Source organism: Grampus griseus, assembly GCF_964374135.1.
Source record: "Grampus griseus genome assembly, chromosome: 20".
Lineage (NCBI taxonomy): Eukaryota > Metazoa > Chordata > Mammalia > Artiodactyla > Delphinidae > Grampus > Grampus griseus.
In genome coordinates, this window is record NC_139014.1 from 21,379,824 (window position 1) to 21,405,352 (window position 25,529).

Here is a 25,529-nt window from a genome sequence, read left to right on the forward strand (position 1 = left end):
TTTATGGCCTCCCTAGTTTACCTCTTTGGAGATGTTTTGGGCTACTTCCCGAGCAGATGGGGGTGGGTCTCTTCAAAGGATTTTCTTAGGTTAAAACAAAGTAGAAATCCTAGTGAATTGCTGTTGGACGGTTTTCTCTGAAAAGGGGGGGAAAAGTTCATCCAAGAGGGCCCTCAAAGCCTTTCATACGTGGACAAGAGTGAGTAGCGTGGAGTAGAAACATCATCTTTTTTTTTTTTTTTTAAAGCAGAGGTCTTCTTAGAATCCCATATGATTTAAATTTACTTATTTATGGCTGTGTTGGGTCTTCGTTTGTGTGCGAGGGCTTTCTCTAGTTGTGGTGAGCGGGGGCCACTTTTCATCGCGGTGCGGGCCTCTCTCTATCGCGGCCTCTCTTGTTGCGGAGCACAGGCTCCAGACGCGCACGCTCAGCGGCCATGGCCCTCGGGGCCCAGTTGCTCCGCGGCATGTGGGATACCCCGAGACCAAGGCTCGAACCCGTGTCGCCTGCACTGGCAGGCAGATTCTCAACCACTGCGCCACCAGGGAAGCCCGAAACATCATCTTATTCGGATTATTTGGGCTCGTGATTCTCATTCTCTAGAAAGCTGAGAGGAAACCAGAAATAATTTGGAATTACACCTTTAGGGTTTTCAGAAAAGCCTGCTATCTCCCCCAAAACGTTCAGATCTGAGGAAAATAAAGAATTGTAAGAGGAGAGTTCAGTTTTAGAAGAATTTGGGTTATTGTGTTTTAATCCTCTCAGAGTTTTAAAAATATATATAGTGTGTAGTTGACTAAAGTCCCCTGGGTATTGGATGTCAGTGAGTCTCTGAAGAGCCCACAGGCCCCCACCCAAGTCCCAGGTTACCTGGTCCTCAGAGAAACAGAACAAATCCTAGGCCAGATGTATATTTTCCTATAATGAAAATGATTTAAAATGCCTACTGTGAAAAGTTAAAAACAATCTTATGGATTAAATAAATTAAAATTCTTCCATTTGATGGAATCCCATGCAGTTCTTAAAATATCAGTACATGTACTTGCAGAAGTGTATCTATTGGCATGGAAAGAAATTACAATTCTAATTACAGTTAAAACTGAAAAAGCAGATTACAAAATAGTGTGAACAGAGATTCCCTCTTTTTTTGTAAAAATGAAATGTATATGTAAAATTCTGAATGATAAACCAAAGTGCTTAATTTTAAATGTTAAAAACCAAATGAATTTAATTTTCTTCTTTTTGTTTTGCTGTATTTTGTAAAATTTTGACAATGCACGTTACTTGTGTAATTTTAATGATTATTTTAAAATATCTGCTAAATTCAATGCTCATTGAATGCTGAAGCAGAGCACTATGTATAGTATGGTTTTAAAGGAGGTTCACAGTATGCTTTTCACTAAGCACTAAGTTTCTTGGCCACATTTTCAAATATATAGCTGATTTTAAATTGATATAAGTTGACAGGTAACCTTTTAGATGAATAAGTAACAATGTGATTTTTAGAAATTTTCTGACAAAAGGAGAAAATGCATTTTCGTCAGATATATTGTAACTCTTTGATGAGCTGTCTTAGTGGTTCCTTCAGAAACAAGGAGCCTTAGATTGGAGTTGTACTTATGCATATGTACCTATACATGTATATATACAAAGGACAGTGTTTTCCGAATTGTAGGAGGAGTGACACAAAGTCACTGTGTGTGATGAATAACATTTTTTAAAAGAATTATTGTTTCGTGTAAGTAAATTATCAGTAATTTTAACAAAGTTCCTTCTAGGAAATATTCATTTTGAAATAAGTCGTGTAGGCCCTTCCTAAGACTTATTTAGTATCTACTATTAACCAAAAGTGGAATTGAAGGAGCAATTATTAATTTATTCTAGTCTTATTAGTTTTACAAAACTTTGATTTCATTGCACATAATTGGTAATCATAATGCAATCATCTTAATCTGTTAGAGCTAGTAAATTTTAAAAGCTGTAAACTAAAATCTCTATTTTTTAATCTCTTTTGTCTTTATTGTTTTAACAAAACATGTCAGTACTCAGTTTTAAAGAAATAGAGAAACATTACTACAAATTTTTAATATTACAGTAATACTTAGATTTTTTTAAGAATGTAAAGATTGTAAAAGCAACATACTAATTGACAAATATTGAATATTAAATTTGTTATTTTTTGTGTTAAATCTTTTACTTTTTAAAAATATCACATTTCTATTTTTTAATTTAATTTAATTTTATTTATTTATTTATTTTTGGCTGCATTGGATCCTCGTTGCTGCGCGCGGGCTTTCTCTAGTTGCGGCGAGCTGGGGCTACTCTTTGTTGCGGTGCTCGGGCTTCTCATTGCGGTGGCTTCTCTTGTTGCAGAGCAAGGGCTCTAGGCGCGTGGGCTTCAGTAGTTGTAGCACGCAGGCTCAGTAGTTGTGGCACACGGGCTAAGTTGCTCTGCGGCATAGGGGGTCCTCCCAGACCAGGGCTCAAACCCATGTCCCCTGCATTGGAAGGCGGATTTTTAACCACTGTGCCACCAGGGAAGCCCCTTTAAAAATGTCACATAAAAATGTCATATTTCTTTTCTTAGAATATATCTCATCCAAATACACATCTCATTTTCTACTAAAGCTCTATCTAAAATATTTGGCTAAGAGGGAAAAGATTTTTAAGTATTTCATATCATGCTGAGATGAATAAATAGACTCTACTGGTTGGAACTCCATAAATTGGACATCACATTAAAAGTTTTGTAAATACAAAGAGACAGCTGTTGCCGTTCAATGTATGAACCTCTCCATTTTAAAAAACAACAGCTCTTCACCATTTTGATTTCCTTTCTTCGTTGTCTCTTTTACTTTGTTTTTCCAATCAGGATAAATTCATGAGATAAGAAAAAAAATGGCATCTAGAGTAAATACCAGTTTCACTTTGATTCCCAACCAGAAATACAGACGTCGTAATCATCGATCCAACCGTTTTTCCAACATCCTTGACCCAGATTCTCAGCCCTTATCAACGCTTGGAAATTTTAAAGCCTTGCCATTGGAAATATTCCAAATAATCTTAAGATGTTTGTCAGGTGAGGTTTGGGGACTATGAGTAGGCTACATGGACAATTGAATGTTTTATTTTCCCCAAGAACTAGTTTGTCATCTTAGGCCCTGCTAGAATGTTAATGGTGTTCACATTGTTTATTTTTAAAATTTCATCAGTGTTAGGTAAGTGCTACTTAAAGAAAATATGATACTCAAATGCTTTAAAACATGCTTCTAATTATAATGACATGGTAATTTGACTGTTACATCCCCAATGTTTCTAATTCATTGAGAAATAGATTTAAAACAATTTTAAGATTTTCCTTTTCCCCCACTTTTATTATTTATTTATTATTTAGTATTAATATTATTGTTATTAATCTATTATAAATTAATAGATTGTGCTAATAGTGATGTTCTTGTATTTAAGCCGTTCATATATGTGTGTGTGTGTGTGTGTGTGTGTGTGTGTGTATATATATATGTGTATATATATATATATATGTATATATATATATATATATATGTTTCTTTTGATAGTGAAGGATATCAGCGTGCTAAGCATGGTGTCCAAAACAGTCAGCCAGCACATTATTAGTTATATCTCAACCTCATCAGGAAGCAAAAGACTTTTACTACAGGACTTTCATAACCTTGAGCTGCCTGACAGGAGACAAAACTCCACTATATTGGAACACTACAGATCTCTAGGTAATTTATGTAATGTAATGAGAATTGTAACAAGTAAAGAACTATACTTAATTAAGGGGATTTTATTATACAATTCTGTAAGGCCTGTGCGAAATGGAATACTTCCTATTTCTATGATGCTTTTACTCTTCAGTGTAAGGACTTTCCCTTAATAACAGTCCCTTACACTTATATTTAAAGATGAGAGAATGCACTTTAAAGTGTCAGTCCTTGTGATTTCATGTAGATACAATGTCACCTGTGCTTATTGTCTAGGTGGCTTGCCAGTTTAGGAAATTGATGTATTTTCTATGCTTTACTTCCTGTGAATCTAATGAGTTTTATCTCTGTACTGCTTTTCCCTTTCAACCATAATCTAGTTCTTAAAATAGAAATTTAAGCATATTATTGTGAAAAATCACTTATTCTCTTATCAGAAACAGTGGTTTTCTTTTTTTTTTAAAGCACTGTGCATATTTACTAATAAATCATAATGCTATTATTAAATTAACCTTATCAAAAGAAATTCTGGACAATTTCTTCCCTTGATTTGTAATCATTTATGTCTTTTACCCCATTCATTGATTTCATTCTCCCTAAGAGTGCTGAAAAAAAATTCTAATTTTGACTTGACTAATGACACCAGTTTAATTATGAAGCTACTTATAATTAACCAAAACATGGCAATAAAATTAAATATCAGAGTGATGTTGAGATGTAAATAAAGGCATAAGAGTAAGTTACCTTTTAGTAGCCCAAGGATGCCTAGCTTTAAGATAATAAAATAAGACTATATAGATATGTAAATACACCAAAGTGTATTTGACAGGTATACTTAGCAAGGCTAAATGAAAGGTCTGTAATCTGGTTACAATGTTATTGGTTTCAGTATTTATGATTAGGCTTTGTGAAGCCTGTAACAGAATACGGCAATTACTTTTTGCTTCTTGTTATTGTGAATATCTTTTTTTCCAATATCATCGGATGCTGAGGAAGGCTACTTGGGAAAAACTTATTCTTTAGTTTTAATTTGAAAGAATTTTTTCTCCCTGACCAGATTCAATTGCATAAACAAACAAAATAGCATTAAGACAATTATGTGGATAATTCAGTTAAAAATACAAATATGTATTGATCTCAAAAGCTAGCTTTTAAAAATGGTTTTACTCATGTAATGATTTCAACCTTCCATTTAAATTTTGTGCAGACACCTAGCTTATGACTAATTCTTTAGACAAATGTTTGATGTACTTACCATTTCCTCATGTTGCCATTCCTATCTGATCTGTTCTTGTTTTCCAACATTAAAATAACATTTTCAGAATTCTCCATTCTAAGGATTATAAATTTTAATTTGCTTCTTCATACAAAACAGAGCAGATGGCCAGTGTGGAAAGAACATTACATCTGACTCTATTTTAGTGGGAAGAAATTAAAGAAGTTAGTCTCTAAAGGGTATAGCAGAGCACCTGTGTTAAAAGAATAAATAAGTCAGCCAGTATTGTTTTTTGGGGTTTTTTTTTTTGCCGTACACGGGCCTCTCACTTTTGTGGCCTTTCCCGTTTCGGAGCACAGGCTCCGGACACGCAGGCTCGTTGGCCATGGCTCACGGGCCTAACTGCTCCGCGGCATGTGAGATCTTTTCGGACCGGGGCACGAACCTGCATCCCCTGCATCGGCAGGCGGACTCTCAACCACTGTGCCACCAGGGAAGCCCAGCCAGAATTGTTTTTTATGGTAAATTGAAACCCTTAAAAATAGGCGTTCTACGTTAGAAAAAGCAACCAACATACAATTATAGCTTACAATTCCCCAGCTATGATATGCCATGGGACTGGATGCCAAAACATGAAAGGAAGAGAACTCAGCCTGAAAACTAAACACTGAAAATGTCTTTTTATGTACAATAATAAGGAGGGCTTATGTTTAAAACTCAATTCTGGTCATGTGTTGCCCAAACATAGCAACTTCTAAAAATAGATTCAATTCCCATAGAGTCTACAGAATTATATATAAAGTAGTTATTATATTATGTAAAAAAGTAAATGCAGAGAAGATGAAAACTGAAGAAAGTCATGATATTCAGATATATATTTTCCTACCATGTATCTTATTTTTAGTTTGAGGACATTTGGCCTTATAGGAATGTTAACAATGTATTGCCATTTTAGGAAAACAGAACACTTAGAGGAAATAAATCATAACCATACACTTCCTGTCACTGTAGTTCAAGTTACATATCTCACTGGGAAATTGAAGGTTTTTTTTTCTTTTTTAAATATCTAAACACAAAATTCTATACATTCTTAACATGCAAGCCCCATAAAAGGATATCTCTGAAGGAAGAGATAAATATTTCATCCAAACTGGATACTTTCTGTGAGAGAAAAACCGACTTCTAATCTCTGAAATTTTAAATACTTACGACTTCAAGTTTTTGTATTTGGAGAAAGGAGTACAAAATCTCTTTTCTCATTCTTTCCATTAGCAACTCTTAAAACATTTTTCATGGTGGACATGAGCTTAATTTTAAGAGGTATTGGAATATGTTTTCTATGGAATAAAGACAGCAGAGTTTCCCTGTTTTGTTTTGTGTTTGGTTATTGTATCTTTTAAAATCTGAATACTTTCTCATATCTGTACTATACCATCAATTTCACAATTTTTTGTAAGATTTTATGCCATAGCCTCTTAGGTGGACACCAGAGTCACTTGGTAAACACCATATATGTGTTTTGCACCCTTCCTCCCAAACTTCCTCTTAAAAACTCTATCAGCTCACAATCCACTATCGTATACTTGACTTTCAGGAAACATTATGCTGTGAGTTATAGATATTCTTAAGTTAATTACATTGTTGTCATTTTTTCATATGTCTCTTTACTTTCTCAGGTCTACTGTTTAAAAGATGTACATTGCTGCTACCCACAAAGGAAAGACTGAAGTACATTCACAAGATACTCGCAGAAGTAAGATCATACTTCTGAATTAGCTCACAGTCTTGATTTCCAGTAAATATATTTTATTATTAATGTCTTATACTCATTTTAAATCTATCTTTAATTAGTGGAATTTCATGAATTGGTACTAAAAAGTTGGTTGATGATAATCTAATACTTTACCAAGTGCTCAGAGATTATAAAACACCAAAATGTAGTATAGGAGTATTTTACTTATTATAAAATAATTTTTACATATAACTAAGTACATCATTCAAGTTTATTAGGTTTATCGGAGTAATAAAAGTATTTTTACCTCATGTGGGAATTTTGAGGTTGTTTTAAAGTGGTGATTTAGATATTTTATTAAAATGAAAATTATTTCCAAATGTTAACATTTTACTATTTAAATATTTGTGTTAAAACTATTTTTAATACATAAAATGACAAACCTTTTATGATAATTTTTGACTTGGAAATGTGTATCAATATGTTTGGGCATAATCTCTGTTAGACATTGAGTTTTACTATATAAACCCAATATATATCTAATACTGCTGATTCAGTTTTACACTCAATAGTATGCAAACTGTTTCTGATCCACTGGCTTTTTTCATGTCAGTGTTTGCATTGAGTTCAGCTGTATGTTATTGCAGCAGCTTCCAAGATGATCTTTCTGCCATTCACTTCTTCACTTCCCAAGACATTCTAAATGCTGAATCACTTACATCAAATTAATTTTCTTGCTTTTAAAAATATTTCCGTGGCTACTCAATTTCATCAAGATAAGGTCCAAAGTCCACAGGTGGTATTTAGGGGGTTCCCCCTGACAGTGCAGCCTTACTTTCTACTGCTTTGAGCCTAATTAAGCTGCTCATATCTTTCTGTCCAAATGAATATTTAAAATTTTTACCTCTATACCATTTTGCCCTATTGTTTCCCTCACCAATACTATCTATTGATTATATTTGAATCCTACTTAAAGACATTGCTTGTTTCACATCCTTCATAAGCTTTTTTAATCATTCTCAAAATTATCCTTTCCCTGCTTTCATTGTATCTGATATGTTTATTTGGTCATTTTAGCATTTATACATACTTTATCCTGAAATATAAAATTAATTTCATGTATGTATATCTTATTGTTCTAAATAAAGTGTGAGCTCCTTGAGGCAAAGACTTTGTTTTATATTTCATAATCCCCACCTATATAACATGTGACTAATCAGTTATTTAGTGTTTTATTTTCAGTTTAGACTGAAAACAATCCTTGCCTACTTCCATTAAATTTGAATGTCAAATCATTGCACAGTTGCAGTGAAAAGGAGGAATTAACAGTTGTTCTCTTTACAGGTTTCCTGTTTTAAATTTAACGGCTGTGTAACTCCATTGCAATGTTTAGGATTACCATGTTACGGCATGTTTTTACAGGTACATTTTTTTTTTAGTGAAAGAAGAAAAGGAATTCTTTTTGAACTGTTATCAAGTAGAGCATGTAATCTGTCTTTCTATAGGATAATAAAAGTAATAATGATCTAAAAAGAAAACAAAATAACATTGTAAATGTTTGAGAATGTGTTAATCCAATAATATGTTTGCCACCTCAGATTTTCTTCTTGGATTTCTCACTGGTAAGAAATGTTTAACACTTATTTGCTCTATACCAATGTCCTTGAAGTTTCCAGCCAATTGTAATGACTAGAAATATTGTGGGGTAGAGGGTGTGTGTGTGCAATGAGTTTTAAGTCTTGGGCTAGTTATTTAAGATGTGATCTTAGAAATGAACTGTATAAAAAAAATAGTAACTATAGGAAATGATAGGGATAACTAACCTTTCTGTGGTAATTATTTTGCTATATATATATAATTACTATGTTATATGTCTTTAACTTATACAATGTTATACATCAGTTATATCTCAGTAAACCTGGGAGGGGAGAAGAAATCAACTGCATGATTTTAAGAACATTTTTTACTATTTTATTATAAACATTATAATAATAACATTATTATTAATGCTGTTCAATATATTATTAATATATTGCACTGTTCTAAGCAGTTTACATGTATTAACTTACTTAAATATTACAGCAACCTTATGAGGTTTACAACAATCTTACAACAGTCTTGCTTATAACCCATCCTGCCAGCCAGCCACCATCTGCATGTACAGATTCCAGGGGCATAGGCCCTCCTTCTAGCCCTCTTCCAAGATAGATAGATTTCTGCTTTTTCTTTTTCCCTTTGGAACAGGTAATATGAGCCCATGTATTCATATAAAATTCAAAAGGTACAAAATGGTATAAAGTGAATATTAAGTCTCCTCCCAGGCCTGTTCCTTGTTCACAGAGTTCCCTTCAACAGAAGTAACCACTGTGAGCAGTTTCTATTATGTCCTTCCAAAGAGAATAAGATTCATTTTTAAACTACTGAAATATAGTTCAACTATTTTAAGAAAAATTGATATGATTAATCAACTTTTTCAAAATCTACATATAGTTGAATACCATTTGAATTTTTCTTATATGTTTAACTGTACATTCTGGTCTCCTCAAAGATAATTACTATATTTGGTCCTAATAAAAATTGTTTTTTGTTCACACCCAAATGTCGTAAATAAATGCTCATGATTGTCACATTAAAATGAGGTCATTATCATTTGTAAGCAATATCATAACTGATAGCTAGAGGGGACCAAAAGGGTTCTACTGTAGTCTAAAACTAAGCCACAGCATGGTTGTGAGTCAGATGTCTAAAGTTGTATCTATACTGTCAGAGTTCAGGATTCAGTACCATTTAGTTCCCTGAAAAGATACTCCCTGTGCAACCAAAAAGAAACTGGATTTTGGAGCATTTCTCGGTTTTGTTTATATAAAATTTCCTACGAATTTGAACAGTTCCATAGTGGATAAAAATTGCACATTGCCTCGATTTTATACTACAGCAGTTATGGTCATAAGGCAATAGTGACTTATGTTTTGATTTGATGGTTTGAACATCTGAAATGTTTCCTTTATCATCCTCAGACCTTAACAGCAGGATGGGATGAACTTGAGTGCCATCGTGTTTATAACTTCTTATGTGAGCTGACTAATCTCTCCCGCAACATGCAGACAGTTGTCTGCAGCAAACCAGGTAAAGAACTAAAATTCAGAGATAACCTTATACAGAGATTAAAATAGAAAAAAAAAAAGTATAGTTCTAAAGTGTATTTCAAAATAAATTGTGGCATTCGTTTGTAGTAAAAAGACAAAGAGATGTAAGGGAATGATAAACACTGAATCAGATAGTGAGGCAGAAGTGGCCTGTGATTAGAGAAAGAGAAGCTCTCAGAGGGCTTCAACCACATTAATAATATTTTATTCCTTAAGCTGGTGGAGGATACAAAGGTGTTCATTATAGTATTTTTTAAACTTCTATATATACCTGAAATAGTTCATATTTTAAAAATTATAAGAGGGACTTTCCTGGCAGTCCAGTGGTTAGGACTCCATGCTTCCACTGTGTGTGATCCCTGGTCGGGGAACTAAGATCCTGCATGCCGCACGGTGCAGCCAAAAAAAAAAATTAAAAGAACCCTACAATTTAGCAATTTCACTCTGAGAAACTCCCACAGTATGCACAAGGAGATGTATAAGAATGAGCATTGCAGCATGTAACCAGGGAAAGCTGCAAACAAAATAATGCCTGTTGTCAGGAGAATGGATAAATGAATTATGGCATATTTATACAATTAAAACCATTAGTAGTGGGCTTCCCTGGTGGTGCAGTGGTTGAGAATCTGCCTGCCAATGCAGGGGACATGGATTCGAGCCCTGGTCCCGGAAGATCCCACACGCCACGGAGTAACTAAGCTCGTGTGCCACAACTATTGAGCCTGCGCTCTAGAGCCTGCAAGCCACAACTACTGAGCCCACGTGCCACAACTGCTGAAGCCCACGTGCCTAGAGCCTGTGCTCCGCAACAAGAGAAGCCACCACAATGAGAAGCCTGCGCACCACAACAAAGGGTAGCCCCCGCTCGCTGCAACTAGAGAGAAGCCCAGGCACAGCAACGAAGACCCAATGCAGCCAAAAATAAAAATAAAAAAATAAATTTATTTAAAAAAAAAACATTAGTAGTTAAAATGAATTAACTAGAGCCATGTGTCTTACTATGGATAAATCTCAAAATATAATTTGAGAAAAAAAGGTTACCAAACAATGCTTTTAATATGATACCATTTATATACATATTAAAAACATGCAAAACAATTCTATATATTCTTTATGGTTATATACATATGTAAAAAAGTATAAAAACATAGTTGGGAGGTATGATAGTTAATTTTGGGTGTCAACTTGGGTAGGCCACAGTACCCAGATATTTGGTCAAACATTATTCTAGATGTTTCTTTGAAGTTATTTTTTAGATGAGATTAACATTTAACTCAGTAGATTTTGAGTAAAGTAGATTACCCTCCATAATGTGAGTGGGCCTCATCCAATCACTTGAAGGCCTTAACAGAAAAAGACTCCCCTCCCCAAACAAGAAAGAATTCTACCAACAGACTGCCTTTGGACTTGAACTAGAACTCTTCTGTTGTCTGCAGCCTCCCACCCTACCCTGCAGATTATGGACTTGCCAAGCTTCCAGAATCCTCATGAGCAAATTCCTCAAAATAAATCCTTCTCTATGTATATACACACATCCTGTTAGTTTTGTTTCTCTAGAGAAAGCTGACTAATACAGGAGGGATAAAACCCAATTCAAGATGGTGATTACCTCTGGGGAGGAAGGTGATTGGGACTGATACACAAGAAGTTTTAACTATATCAGAATGTTTTATTTATTTTTAAAAATCTGAAGCAAATATAGCAAAAAACTAAAGATTTGACAAAGCTAACTGATCAGTACACAGTGTTTGTTATAGTATCTCTGCTTTTCTGTCAGCTTGAAATATTTCATTATGAAACAAATCATGGCAGATTTTTATTTTAAAGGCAGACATAAAGCCCAATGAGACAATAACAAAATTAATTTATCATGTCTCTCTGTTGATCAAAAAGTTTTATTAGCTTCCTTATATCTTCAAAATAAAGCCCAAACTGTTTATATTGGCCTTCATATTCTAATCCTAACTTACTTTTTCAAAATTATTGCCTACTACCTCTGTATCAGTTTGACAGAGGCATATTGCTCTACTCACTGTATCTCAGACATGTCTTACACATTTCTACCTCATACCTTTTATTCATTCTCTCTTTTTCCTGAAATACCATCTCTCCTTTTTACCCTTTAAGACCCAATTTACCTGACCTCCTCTGTAAAGCCTTTCCTGATGTTCCCAGACCTGCAATAATCTCTCTCCTCTAAACTTCTGTGTTACTTGACTTAACACATCAGGAGACACTTACATATGGCCTTAGTGCATTGGCAGACTTTCCATTTACACTTGTCTTATCTACAAGTAAGTAGAACATAAATGGTATAAAAATATAAAATGTAAAATGGTACCACCACCAGGGAAAACAGTTTGGACATTCCTCAAAAAGCTAAAGGTGGAGTTATCATATGACTCAGCAATTGCACTCCTAGGTACATAACTAAGGAAATTGAGAGCAGGAACAAGGACAAATACTTGTACACCAAGGTTCACTGAAGCATTATTTTCAGTAGCCAAAAACTGGAAACAACCCAAGTGTTCATAATAGACGAATGAATAGACAAAATGTGGCATATACATACAATGGAATATTATTCACTCATAAAAAGGGGTGAAGTTTTGATACAGGCCACAACATGGATGAACACTGAAAATATATGCTAAGGGGCTTACCTGGTGGCATAGTGGTTAAGAGTATGCCTGCCAGTGCAGGGGACACAGGTTTGAGCCCTGGTCCGGAGAGATCCCACATGCCATGGAACAGCTAAGCCTGTGTCCCACAACTACTGAGCCTGCGCTCTAGAGCCTGCGAGCCACAACTGCTGAGCCCAAGTACCACAGCTACTGAAGTCCGTGCACTTAGAGCCCGTGCGCCACAGCCAGAGAAGCCACCGCAATGAGAAGCCTGCGCACCGCAACGAAGAGTAGCCCCCACTCGCTGCAACTAGAGAAAGCCCATGCGCAGCAATGAAGACCCAACGCAGCCAAAAGTAAAATAAAATTAATTAATTAATTAAAAAAAGAAAATATATGCTAAGTGAAATAAGTCAGACACAAAAGACAAATATTGTATGATTCCACTTATGTGAGGTACCTAGAACAGGCAAATTCATAAAAACAGAAAGTAGATTAGAGGTTACCAGGATGTGGGAAGATGGGGAATGCAGAGTTATTGCTTAATGGTTACAGAGTTTCTGTTTGAGATGAAAAATTTTAGTGTAAGACAGTGGTGATGGTTGAACAACACTGTGACTGTAATTGATGCCACTGCATTGTATAGTTTAAAAATGGTTAAAATAGCAAATTTTATATCATATATATTTACCACAATTTAGGAAAATAATGTAATATATCAAAAACTGTTGAATTATATACATTAAAGGGTAAGGTATACAGTATGTAAATTATATATATTTCAATAAAGCTGTTTAAAAAAAACCGTGAGATACCACTTCATACCCACTAGGATAGCTAGAACCAAAAAGTCAGATAACAAGCGTTGGTGAGAATGTGGGGAATTTGGAGCCCTCATACATTGCTGGTGGGAATGCAAAATGGTGCAGTCACTTTGGAAACAATCTGGTAGTTATTCAATAATTAAATATAGAGTTACCATATGACCCAACAATCCCATTCCTAGGTATATCCTCAAGAGAAACGAAAACATATGTCCATACAGAAACTTGTACATGAATGTTAATAGCAACATTGTTCATAATAGCCAAAAGGTGAGACCCAAATATCCATCGATGGGTGAATCGATAAAAAATGTGGTATATCTATACAATGGAATATGATTTGGCCATAAAAAGGAATGAAGTATTGATACTTGCCATAACATGGATATACCTTGAAAACATACTAAGGGGACTTCCCTGGTGGTCCAGTGGTTAAGAATCCGCCTTCCAATGCAGGCAACGTGGGTTCCATCCCTGGTCGGGGAACTAAGATCCCACATGCCACGGGGCAACTAAGCCCACAACTACTGAACCCACGCACTCTGGAACACACGCGCCGCAACTAGAGAAGCTCATGCACTGCAATGAAAAGATCCCGCATGCCACAACTAAGACCCAACACAGCCAAATAAATAAATAGAAAATAAGTATTAAAAAAAAAACATGCTAAGGAAAGAAGTCAGTCACAAAAAACCACCTACTACGTGACTTCATTCATATGAAGAATAGGAAAATCTATAGAGATGGCAAGTAGTGCTTAGTGCTGGGTGTGGTAAAGGGCAGAAGGATAGGAGAGTGATAGCTAAAAGAGCAGGGTTTCTTTTTGAGGTAATCAAGATGTTCTAAAATTTACTTGGTAATGGGCGCATATATCTGTGAATATACTAAAAAAAACGTTGAATTGTACACTTTAAATTGGTAAATTTTATGGGGTGTAAATTGTATCCCAATAAAGTTGTTTTAAAAAAAGTAGTTCCTTGATAATCTCAAATTTTTACAGAGTAAAATGAAGTAACACTCTCAGTACAAAGCATTTAATGATGTATGTCTTGACCTATCCAATATGCATATCAATCTTTCTAGGAAGAATTGTTTACAGTGCTTTTGTCTTCGTAGGAATTGCCACAAAACTGGAGTTATGGATCAGACTGTTCTGTAGGAACGTTTTTCTTGATCCTTGGACCCGTCGAAGTGATTCTGCATTTTGGTTGACGTGCATATTAAAACCATGGCCAATGGTGAATCAGGCAAGATTACTGTATATCATCTTCGGACCAGTAGCTCCTCAAGATGGTGAGCATCCATTTCTTTGGGATGTATGTTACAAAACTGGTTAATTACTTTCACTTTAGGAAACATATCTTTTTGTACCTGCTTAGTTTCATCATTCCTAATAAGTAAACCATGTTTCATAAATGTATATACTACATTGACTTGTATATAACTTAAGCATCAAGACAGAAATTGTTCTACTGCAGGCCATTTCCAAATATATTCTCATCATCTCTGATTTACCCAAAATAACTGCATTTCGGGCTTCCCTGGTGGTGCAGTGGTTGAGAGTCTGCCTGCCGATGCAGGGGACACGGGTTCGTGCCCCAGTCCAGGAAGATCTCACATGCCGCGGAGCAGCTGGGCCCGTGAGCCATGGCCGCTGAGCCTGTGCGTCCGGAGCCTGTGCTCCACAATGGGAGAGGCCACAACAGTGAGAGGCCCGCGTACCGCAAACAAACAAACAAACATTATTATTATTTTTAAAAATATATTTATTTATTTATTTTGTCTGTGTTGGGTCTTCGTTGCTGCACGCGGGCTTTCTTTAGTTGCAGTGAGCAGGGGCTACTCTTCCTTGCGGTGTGCAGGCTTCTCATTGCGGTGGCTTCTCTTGTTGCGGAGCACGGGCTCTAGGCGCACAGGCTTCAGTAGTTGTGACACGTAGACTCAGTAGTTGTGGCTCACGGGCTCTAGAGCTCAGGCTCAGTAGTTGTGGTGCATGGGTTTAGTTGCTTTGAGGCATGTGGGATCTTCCTGGGCCAGGGCTCAAACCCGTGTCTCCTGCATTGGCAGGTGGATTCCCAACCACTGTGCCACCAGTGAAACCCTTTAAACATTATCTTAACTCAAGATTATATTTGCTGCTGTAGGGGACTAATAATGCAAGGGAAGCAATGTGGTAGTCAGAATTGATGTTTTACTTAATTTGGGGTGCATCATATTATTTTTTGCAATTTTTTGGCCTTTCTAATTAAGTTTTGCTTAGATGAATGTTAAAATAAGCATGTATTTAGTTCACACTGCCTTATATCAGGAGTTAACTAGTTTAAAGTGTGTTGAGTAGCAGCAGGAAGCCAATCTGGGATCAAATTTTGTTTGTGTGTGTAATTCACAAAAAGAAATTGGTCAGAGGTAAATAATAAAAAATTGACTGGATTACTCTGTTTTGATATTAATGTCTGGAAAATTCTCAGATACAGCATGCTCTCTTTTTGGAAGTCTATCACTAGGTTTTATTTCATTTTAGTAAGATTACATCAATTGTTTATTTTAATTTCTGTTATGGGGTAGCATTATCTTTGAACCAGAAACAGTGTTTTGCTTGGTGAAACTACCTTTTCTTTTCCTCATTTAGCTATTGTTGCTGTGCTTCATCACATCAGTCAGAGACATTAAAATTTATACTGTTATCAGAATTGATCTTTCATTATGAAAGTTAAAATGAAAGTAGCATATATAAGTAATGGATTCCGTTATGCAATCCAATTTCCTTTTTAAACAATCTGTGTAGTCTTTATCACAAAGCCAACTATTCTGTCATAGCCTAGCTTTTGTTTCAATTATCATTCAGGACAGGTGGTTTGGCAGAAAATGATAGAAGGACCTGCAGATGAACCCAGTCTGAAAGGTTTGGCTGATGCCATTAAATTACTGTATGATACAGGCACCAAAGAATGGACAGCAGATGATGTTATCAGTCTTGTAGATGAACTATCAGGTAAAAGGAATTGTTTACCACATACAGTAATAGAAATTTGTTATTAGAATACAGTTATAAAATTGTAAGGACAACGCTATAGGTAACAAAAGAACTGCCTATTAGAAATCACTAAATGCTTTAAAATATTTAAAGTTTGTCTTTATGTTTGAAGAGAATGCATATAATCAACTTACTTTCCTTCCATTTTCCTTGCCAATTTTATAAATATGTATTTATTGCTATTATTTGAAAGCTTCATAATTTAATTAGCTTAATTATTCCCATTTTGAAGTTCTCAGAAACACGTCCGAATGTTGGGTAAGAAGAAGGCCCTTTCCTGTTGGTACTGGCGAGATGAAACAATGTTTCCCATTCCTGCATAATCCTTTAGATTCTAAAGTTTACAAGATTTCTTTCTTTAGCAGGATTACACCACCTTGTCTGTTGACCTATGTGTAGGAGAAATGCGTTGACTGTATTACTAGTATATTTGTGAGAGTCGCTGTGACTTGGCAATAAATAATCTCTGTCCCCGGTTGAATGCTGTAATCGGAAAACTAAAGCATTTTTTCTGAGATTCTCCCTCGGCACTGATTGTATTTCCAATAAAGTAATATAATATTGCATGTATTTAATGATGTTTACTATAGCTATTGTGTAATTTCTCATTAAATAACTGTTCTTTCTTTAATAAAAGTGGTTCCCCGTGAGTGGCTTCTAGAGAATAATGCACATCTCCTAATCCTAAGTGGGAACAGCGTCTGTTTCACTTTCATGGCTAGTAAAGCTATGAATGGACGGGCCATTGAACTGGCAAGGCTGATAGTCTTTTTGGCTTTGGTAAGTATAAAATAAGTTTTTTCTAGCAAATTGTTTAACATGATAGTTGACCTACTAGGGAGCTGCCCTGAAGGAACTGAAATATGTACGAAACATTTTGAAAGAATAAGTATTTAAGTATATATTTTTATATATACTTTATATATTTAAAAAAATTTTAAATTTATATAATAAACTATCATATCTGGAATCATTCCTTGTGTTAACCTCTCCCCACTTCATATCTGGATTGTCATTATACAGCTCTGCCAAGTTATATTCTTTTTTTTCCCTTAAATTCCATTTAGAAATAAAGCATCCGTTATGATTTGCTCCAGGATAATCCCTGGGCAGCAGGGAGAGAAGGTGTAAGTGAGTGGTGGTAGAAGTGAAACAAGATTAGTAATTGTTGAAGCTAGGGAATGGATACTAGGGGTTCATAATACTACTCTCTTTACTTTTATATAGTTAAAATGTTTTTCAAAATAAAAACATTTAAAAATGTATTTAACACAAATTGAGTGTTTACTATGGGCCATACCTGTGAGAGATTTTAGGACTGTGGAAATTAATAGAACAAATCCCTGACCAAAAGCTGCTTACAGTCTTCTAAGCAATATCAAAGTATATATAAATAAATTCAGTGTGATAAGTGCAAAAATATGTAAAAAAAGATACAAAGGTATCAGAGAGGAGTCAATATTGGGTGGGCATAGAGTACAGAGAGGGCTTCCCCAATTCCAGTAGATATAAGTTTTTTAAATGAATAGGAAGTGTTCACCAGACAGAGGGGTTCAATTATTCAAGCATGTACCTGCATGTGTTGCATAGATATCTCATTTATTTGGCTTCCATCACAGATGCCAGCCCAACCAGTGCTTCAAAAGCAATGGAATAATCTTCAGTTGGCTGTTGTGAGGAATAATTGAATGTAATCCATTTTCTACAAAATGGAGACAGGATCTTCACCAACTCAACTGCTTAAAACATGAATGAAATCTCTGTGGCTCTTTTAAAATGTGAAGAAAGCTACTAAATTAATTGTATTCTAAATGTAAATGTTTATTTTAATAAGCAGAGGCCCTCAAAACAAAACAAAAAAAAGGAAAGAGAGAATTGGAACTGCATGACTATATCAGGGTACTATAAGCAGTTCAGTATTATTTCTGAAGGGAAAAATGTGCAGAAGAGGAGATGATAAGTTTAGATAGGAAGGGAGAGGCTAGGTAAGGCAGGGCCTGGTAGACCATTCTGTGGAGCCTGAACCACAGGAGCCACACTGCTGACAAGTTTTAGGAAGCAGGGAGACATTGTCAGTTTTACGTTTTTGGAAGGTGAGTTTGGCCACACTGTAGTAAAAGGAATGGAGAGGAAACCGCTAGGGGTGGAGAAACCTTCTCCGGAAAGCCTTCTCTGTTTAACATCTCAACTCTGGTCATTAATTTTCTCTAAATGGCCTCAGATTTGTCTTCTCTTTATCTTCATTTACCAGTGGTGTTCTAAGGCCACTGTATGTGTGGGGTAAGTCATCTCCGAAAATAGATTGCAAGCTCTTTGAAATCCAGGACTATGCCACTTATTTCTTTCATAATGCCTTGTACAGTGCTTTACACATAATAAGTAGGCAATATATCTTTCTTGTCAGGTTAACATTATTTAGTTACAGTACTATATAGTTTATTTTCATGCTCTATGTTATTTGGCTATGTGAGTTAAATTGACCATTTAAGATATTAGTAAATAAACCTTTTTCCTTTCAGTCAGTTTTACCTATAAACATGTAATTTTCACTTCATCTATCTTTTAAATAATAGAGAAATATTCCCTACTACTTTCAAGATGGAAAGTTGGTGTCACCATAGGGCTCTCTTGCCTGTTGAAATTGTTTGTCTGTCACCCTCATTGGACTCCTTGAAAATAGAGGCCATGTCTTTATGGCTTACCATTGTATCCCCAGCTCTTAGCATGTGGTCAATAAACACTTATTGAATGAATGAGCAGGAGCCTTATTTTTCATATGTTTAACAATTGTTTTCAATATTATTTCTTACATTAATAAACAAATATTCTATGATAATCTTTTTTTCTATGATAATCTTGAACCAGGCTTTTTTTACTTCACACTTTTCCCCACTAAATTTATACCATTTGAAAGCAAAGAAGTATTAGATATAAGAGCATTTCCCATTTATAGACTCAACATGATGTTATATGTATTAAATTCTGTAAAGTTATAAATGGTCATTGTTAATACCATTTTCAAATTCTACTGCTTTCTTCAAATAAAGATTTACCATAATGCTTTGTATGTCTAAATCAGGTATGTGAGAAAGAACTATACTGCATGGATTGGGCAGTTAAAATGATGCAAAAAGTCTGTAAAGTCTTTAGCACTCCAGTGGAAAGAAATAACTTCCTCCAGAGTGTGGCAAATGCATTTGCGTATGTGATAATGGAAATGCTACAATCAGTTCTGTCTGGTGAGTATGCATGTAGATGTGCTCAGTTGTGAGTAAATTGCATTCTAGTCTCCCCTTAAGACATAGATAATTCTGTGTAGACTTTTATATCCAAGCTAAAAATAGAAAAATCAGACATTGTTTTTCCATGAGATATATTAAGTTCCTGGTTTCGTCACTTTTTAAATCTGGTATTAGTTTTAATGGAAAATGTAAAGTTGAAGAGTCTGCTCTGAAAGGAACTAATTTCAATTCTGCACACCAAAAAATTTTAACTTGCTTACTTAACCAACTATCATAATCATCATGATATTCTTTATTTGTATAGTTTACACATATAAATTTTTATAGTTTTATTAGGTGCCCAACAGGATAATTAACCCTATTTTACAGATGGGAAAACTAAGGCTTAGAGAAATTACCTGACTTGCCCAAGGTCATGAAGTTAGAAGCAATAAAGCATGGACCAGCATCTTTTTCTTCTGATTTCTAATTCAGAGCTCTAAATATAATTCCATGATTTCAATGGTTAACGTCTGACTTAGGGAAAATCACTAACTAGTCTTCTGTTACATATTATTAGGGAAATTGGAACATCTTATGTTTCAAATAAATCATATATTTAGAAACTTAACTGTCATTTTCTTTTCCCTACTGTCTATTCCTGTGTATGGCATATGGAAGACCATGATGAAGACAACAGAAGCTTTCTGAATTTGTTCCATCTTGTGCATGCTCAGGCTAACTTCCATAAGGAGGTCCTGTGTTTGACCATGAATACTCTCTCTACCTAAATACTCAGAAAGCCTTGCATTTAGAGAATAACTCAGTGAACTATTAGAAGAGTGCTAATTTTCCACACTCAGAGAATAGCATCCATGGGACTTTTTATCACCTAAGTAACCTAAGAATTCAAAAGCTGCATAAAAATTTAGAAGCAACTGCTTATACAATTATTAATATAAAACTTTCAGGCAAACCCAAGAATGTATTAAGATTTCTCTAGAAAACAAGCTGCTCTAGATTTTGGTAAACCTAACACCAAGCTAAAATGGAACATTAGTGTTCAAGAATCTGGGGCCAGCCAATCTGTATGTGTGGGTCTTCAAAGCAAGAGAAAATTCTGATGCATAGTTAGAACAGACCCAAATTCACTAAATGGTGTGTATCTGTTCACTTTGCTTAGGTTGTGTAAACATAGCTTAGAATGTTTTGTGAAGATTTGCAGTATGATGTTTTGGAATGTGCAGATATAAATCACATTTTTTTTACCACCTTCTTGGCATATGATTACAAAGAACATTTTATTTGCTTCATGTTTTGCAGATCAAAAACCAAAGGAAGTATGTGTGTGTGTACGTATATATCCATACGTGTATATATATATATATATATATATATATATACACACACACACATGCACACACACATATATTTCCTTCTCTAAGACAATCTAAAAAGTATATAAATAGAGGAAGGCATATATTGTCTTAATACAATCAAATCATCTTTTATTCTTTCCTGGGGATTAGAGTAAAATGTTGCAAGTAAGGAGAAATATAAAATGAAAGAAAGTAGCTATTCTGCTCCTAAAGCTTTTCTCCCTATCTTAAAAAATAGGACTTGAAGGAAACTGAAAGCACGGATGGTTTGAGCAGCCCATGAGAGAATGGGGTTTATCTTCACTCAAGTAAATGGATTCCAAGAAGCTCCAGGACTATTTCAGTTTGACTAGCTTCTGCCACTGCCACTCTTACTATTAAAATAGAAAAAATAGTGCCTAACAAGCTGAAATAATGCTGGAGCCCTCCTGGATCTCCTATTTTCTTCTCCTTGGGTTTAATCACTTTACTTCTGCTGAAGACACACCCCTTCCCACTGGACTTCTCAGAGGCTGACTTTTTGTTTTCCTAAGCCCTTGACTTAACTCACCTCTGTAATTGAGGAAGGGAAGAAGAACTAGAAGATATAGAAATTACCCACAGGAGTAGGGTACAAATTGTGGGAAATTCTCAAGTTTGGCAAAAAGATGATTTTTACTTCCACTAATAACAATCTAATGACACACCTTAATAGGATTGAGAAAGAGTGAAAATTATGGAGAAGATATGAATTGTAATAACAAGGTTTTACTATATTTTAGTAGCGAAAGGACTTACCTCTATTTTTGGAGGGTCAGAAATTAACTGTCTTTCTTTGATGGATTGTCCAACTGTAATTCCATCAGTGGCAGGAATTTTTTCTCCAGAGTTTAGTATTTACATATTTATGTACAAAATTCTTGCTTTTATCCTGGTTTCATTTTCTTCTTTTCAATTTAAGGATTCACCCACAACTAAATTATAAAGATTAAAAGTTGGCAGATACCAGAATACAAAAATAACACTTTAATTAGCTTTTTCTTTTCCCTCTTTCACCCTTTTTTCCATATGTGCTTTGGAAAGCCTAATCCCTTTCTTTGTCAAAACACTGGTGACTCCAAATTGAGAATATTATATGGGGGAAAATAGAAAAATAAAGGAAAGAAGTAAAAATTTTCATATAAATAGTGAATATTTTAAATATTTTGCTAAATAAATGTTAAGTTTCATTCCCTTAGAGAAAGAAATTTGGCATTGTGAAATCTCCTTGAACCTTGAACTATCCAAGTCTCCACACCAGTTATTTTCAGCAGGTTTACAAAAGAAGCATGGTTTAAATTTAAAACATTGATTTAAAACATTGATTATTTGGATTGATTATCTGGATTGTGAATCACATCACACACTTCAATTGACATGACTGCTGCTGTAAATTTTTTTAAAACTCGCCTTATTTCATTATTCTTAATAATTGTGAGATTATTATCTCACCCTCCCCAGAAATTTGGAACATAAGAAAATCTGATTCATTCTTTGGGTACAGTAGATAAATGATATCATCTTGCTACCACTAAAAAATAAACTGACAAATTCTTCATTCAATTATTAATAGATAAAATAACCTTTGAGACCAAATTGGAAGTTTCCTCAGTTTGGCAGTTTTTTGCTGAATACATTTGTCATCAGGAACAAAGTGTGAATCAATTTTTAAGGTGGGAAATTAACTTGCACAAGTATGTATTATCATTAGTATTGACGTTTAAGTGATGGTAGAGGCAGTCATATTGCCACAAAAAAGGGAGCGTTTGCAAAATAAATAGGCTAAAAACACTGGGAGACTGTCCACTTCTAATTCATTCTAGAACAGTCATAAAATAACGCTATAAACTACCAACAGGTCAGATAATTTATCTCACCTGTACGTCTTTCTAAACTAGGAGATTAACCCGGGCTTCTAGCTTTTCTCCCCTTTTGATAACGATATCCTCAGTCTCTTTTGACCTTGATTTGTAGGATGATTTTTACTTCCACTAGAAGCAAGCTCAACAGCACATCATTATATTTATTTTTACTATTGTTTCGAAATACACACACCACACCACAATAGCACTAATAACAATCTAATGACACGCCTTAGAAACTGAAGTTTATATATTGTGATAAATACTCTATACCTTATGAAACTATAGAATGTGTATGGTTAATACTTTTTTGGATAATTCCTTCTCATGCCCTGCTGACCCCTCAACTATATCGTCTTCATGATGCAGGCAGTACATTACTGTACTTGGGAAGCCATTCAAGCATTCAGGAAGCTCAAGCAGTTGTTTATCAGGCCCGCTCCCCATAGCATTAACAATAGGCACCTTATTTCACCTTTATCCATCCCTTCATGGCTTAGTTGGTGCTTCCAGTTCTTCTGTTAATAACAAAGATTTTATTGCCAGGATAATTATTCACCTTTGCAGATTAGAGCAAGCATGAGGAATCCATCAAAAAAGTGCAACGGAAGAACCACCTTATATCAGTAAAAAGCAAACGTGAGCCTCTTTGTGTGATGATTCCTCAAGAGTTAACCCCTTTAAGTGAATAGTACTCAATTATATGATTACAGATTTTCATGTCAATAAATATTGTGAAGGGTAAGAACACAATGCTACCACAAAAACCTCTTTGGTTATTGGACATCTTACTAGCAATGTGACTTCTTTACCAAGTCCACTAGCAGGTAGCTCTGAAACCTGTAAGAAATCAGACGATGGAAATATGCTCCTTGGCTTATTGAGACATCACTAAGGTAGGAAAGATGACCTGAAAGACAGCTGTATTGGACAGTCTTCTCTAGGTTAAAAAAAAAAAAAAAAAATGCCAAAGGACTAAGAACATATATATTTTTTCATCAAGAAAGCAAATACAACTCCAGAAAATTCCTCAAGTAACTAGACTTAAAAACAAAAACTTAATTTAGCCCTTGAAAGTCTTTTAAATTTTTAAAAATTAATAATTGTACGATTCTAAGATCACTGCTTTCTTAAAGGTGCACAAAACTGAAAAGTATTCATTGTTATTTTTAAAGAATTGTATTTCTGGTGAACTGTCTTTGATACCTAAATATTTAAAATATTTGCTAATTTTATTTGTTATTTATTCATATTAATAAAATAAAATTAAAATTGGAAACATTGCTAACTTATTCAGAGCTTGTCATGATGCAAATCATTGAGCATGTAATTCTTTTAAATTTTTTTGTATTTTTAAAAATTAAATGTTTAAAATTGAAGTATAGTTGATGTATAATATTATATAAATTACAGATTCACAATTTTTAAAGGTTATACTCCATTTATAGTTATTATAAAATATTTGCTATGTAATTCCTTTAAATTATTTCTTGTGGAAGAACTTATTTTTATTTAAGCTGTTAATTATAGCCCTACCATGATCAAAAAACTAAATGTCTTAATACAAAATAATGTTTCAATTAGCTATATATTTATGTATATTTTTATGCTTAATATTTTAGTGTATAAATAAATAATTTCATTTACTAGCAACAACTGTTAAATTGAACAATAAATCTATAAGCAGAACAGTATTCTATACTATTCTGTTATTTAATTCAGAGACCAAACTCCCAAGCAATTAATATTCCAATTGCTGCTAATATACTACAATTGTCATAGTTTAACACCAGTTTCAAAAAACAAAATATGTGATTAAGTATTGTGGATTACCTGCAATTTCCCATGACTACAAGATCTTACAGTGTAGTTCTATGAACAGAGTTCTTAAATATTTCTAAAAAATGTCTGCCTTAGCAGATTTTTTTTTTAGTTTATAATGGAAGTTGTGTCAGTGATTTTTTCTGTTTCCCCCTTTATATATGACTTTGCTTTTATTTTTACTTAAAATAGATGGAAGCAAAACTAACTTAGAAGAAGCCGTTCTGGGCTTAGTAAGCATTTGGTCTGTGATAAAGCCAAAGCATGTAATTTACAAAGACAATTTTCCCACTTCAACTATGTTTAAGTCCTTTATTAAGGAACATTCACATTATTTTTTAATAATTTAAAATTAAAATGATACTGTTAAGGGATTTTGAAGTTTGAACAATGCTAATTTTAAGCCTTTTAAAAGAAAAGAAATTTTCGGAAATTTAATAAATCACGTCATGCCAAGTTTCAAACTCAAAGTTTGGATTTGATTCCATATAAAGTACCCAAACAATGAGTTTTAGCTGGCTCCAACTTAGTAACATTTATCTTCCCATTATTTAACTGTTTCCCAAAATATATTCTTTTTCTCCTAACATAAAATACATCCTTGGGGCTTCCCTGGTGGCGCAGTGGTTGAGAGTCCGCCTGCCGATGCAGGGGACACGGGTTCGTGCCCCGGTCCGGGAGGATCCCACATGTGGAGCGGCTGGGCCGCTAAGCCTGCATGTCCGGAGCCTGTGCTCCACAATGGGAGAGGCCACAACTGTGAGAGGCCCGTATAACGCAAAAAAAAAAAAAAAAAAATCCTTTTTCCACCCAAACCCCTTATTTTTTTTAACCAAGAAAGCAGGTATTAATATAATGATTCTTAGCATTATGCCACATTAATTTTTTTCTAAGTAATCTGCAATTATTTAGAGATGTTTTTACTA

The 25,529-nt window shown here is 34.6% G+C and overlaps 1 protein-coding gene across 1 annotated transcript; it reads left to right on the forward strand.

Annotated features, from left to right (window-relative positions):
• Positions 1 to 2,899: 2,899 nt before the first annotated feature.
• Positions 2,900 to 20,314, forward strand: FBXO47 (F-box protein 47; the record flags this gene model as incomplete). Its single annotated transcript, XM_082679134.1, has 10 exons — positions 2,900 to 3,080; positions 3,577 to 3,747; positions 6,619 to 6,695; positions 8,019 to 8,096; positions 9,692 to 9,800; positions 14,385 to 14,561; positions 16,114 to 16,260; positions 16,940 to 17,082; positions 19,382 to 19,553; positions 20,205 to 20,314. The coding sequence occupies 10 exons, from the start codon at positions 2,900 to 2,902 to the stop codon at positions 20,312 to 20,314; spliced, it is 1,365 nt and encodes a 454-aa protein (XP_082535260.1).
• Between the last annotated feature and the right edge of the window lie 5,215 nt (positions 20,315 to 25,529).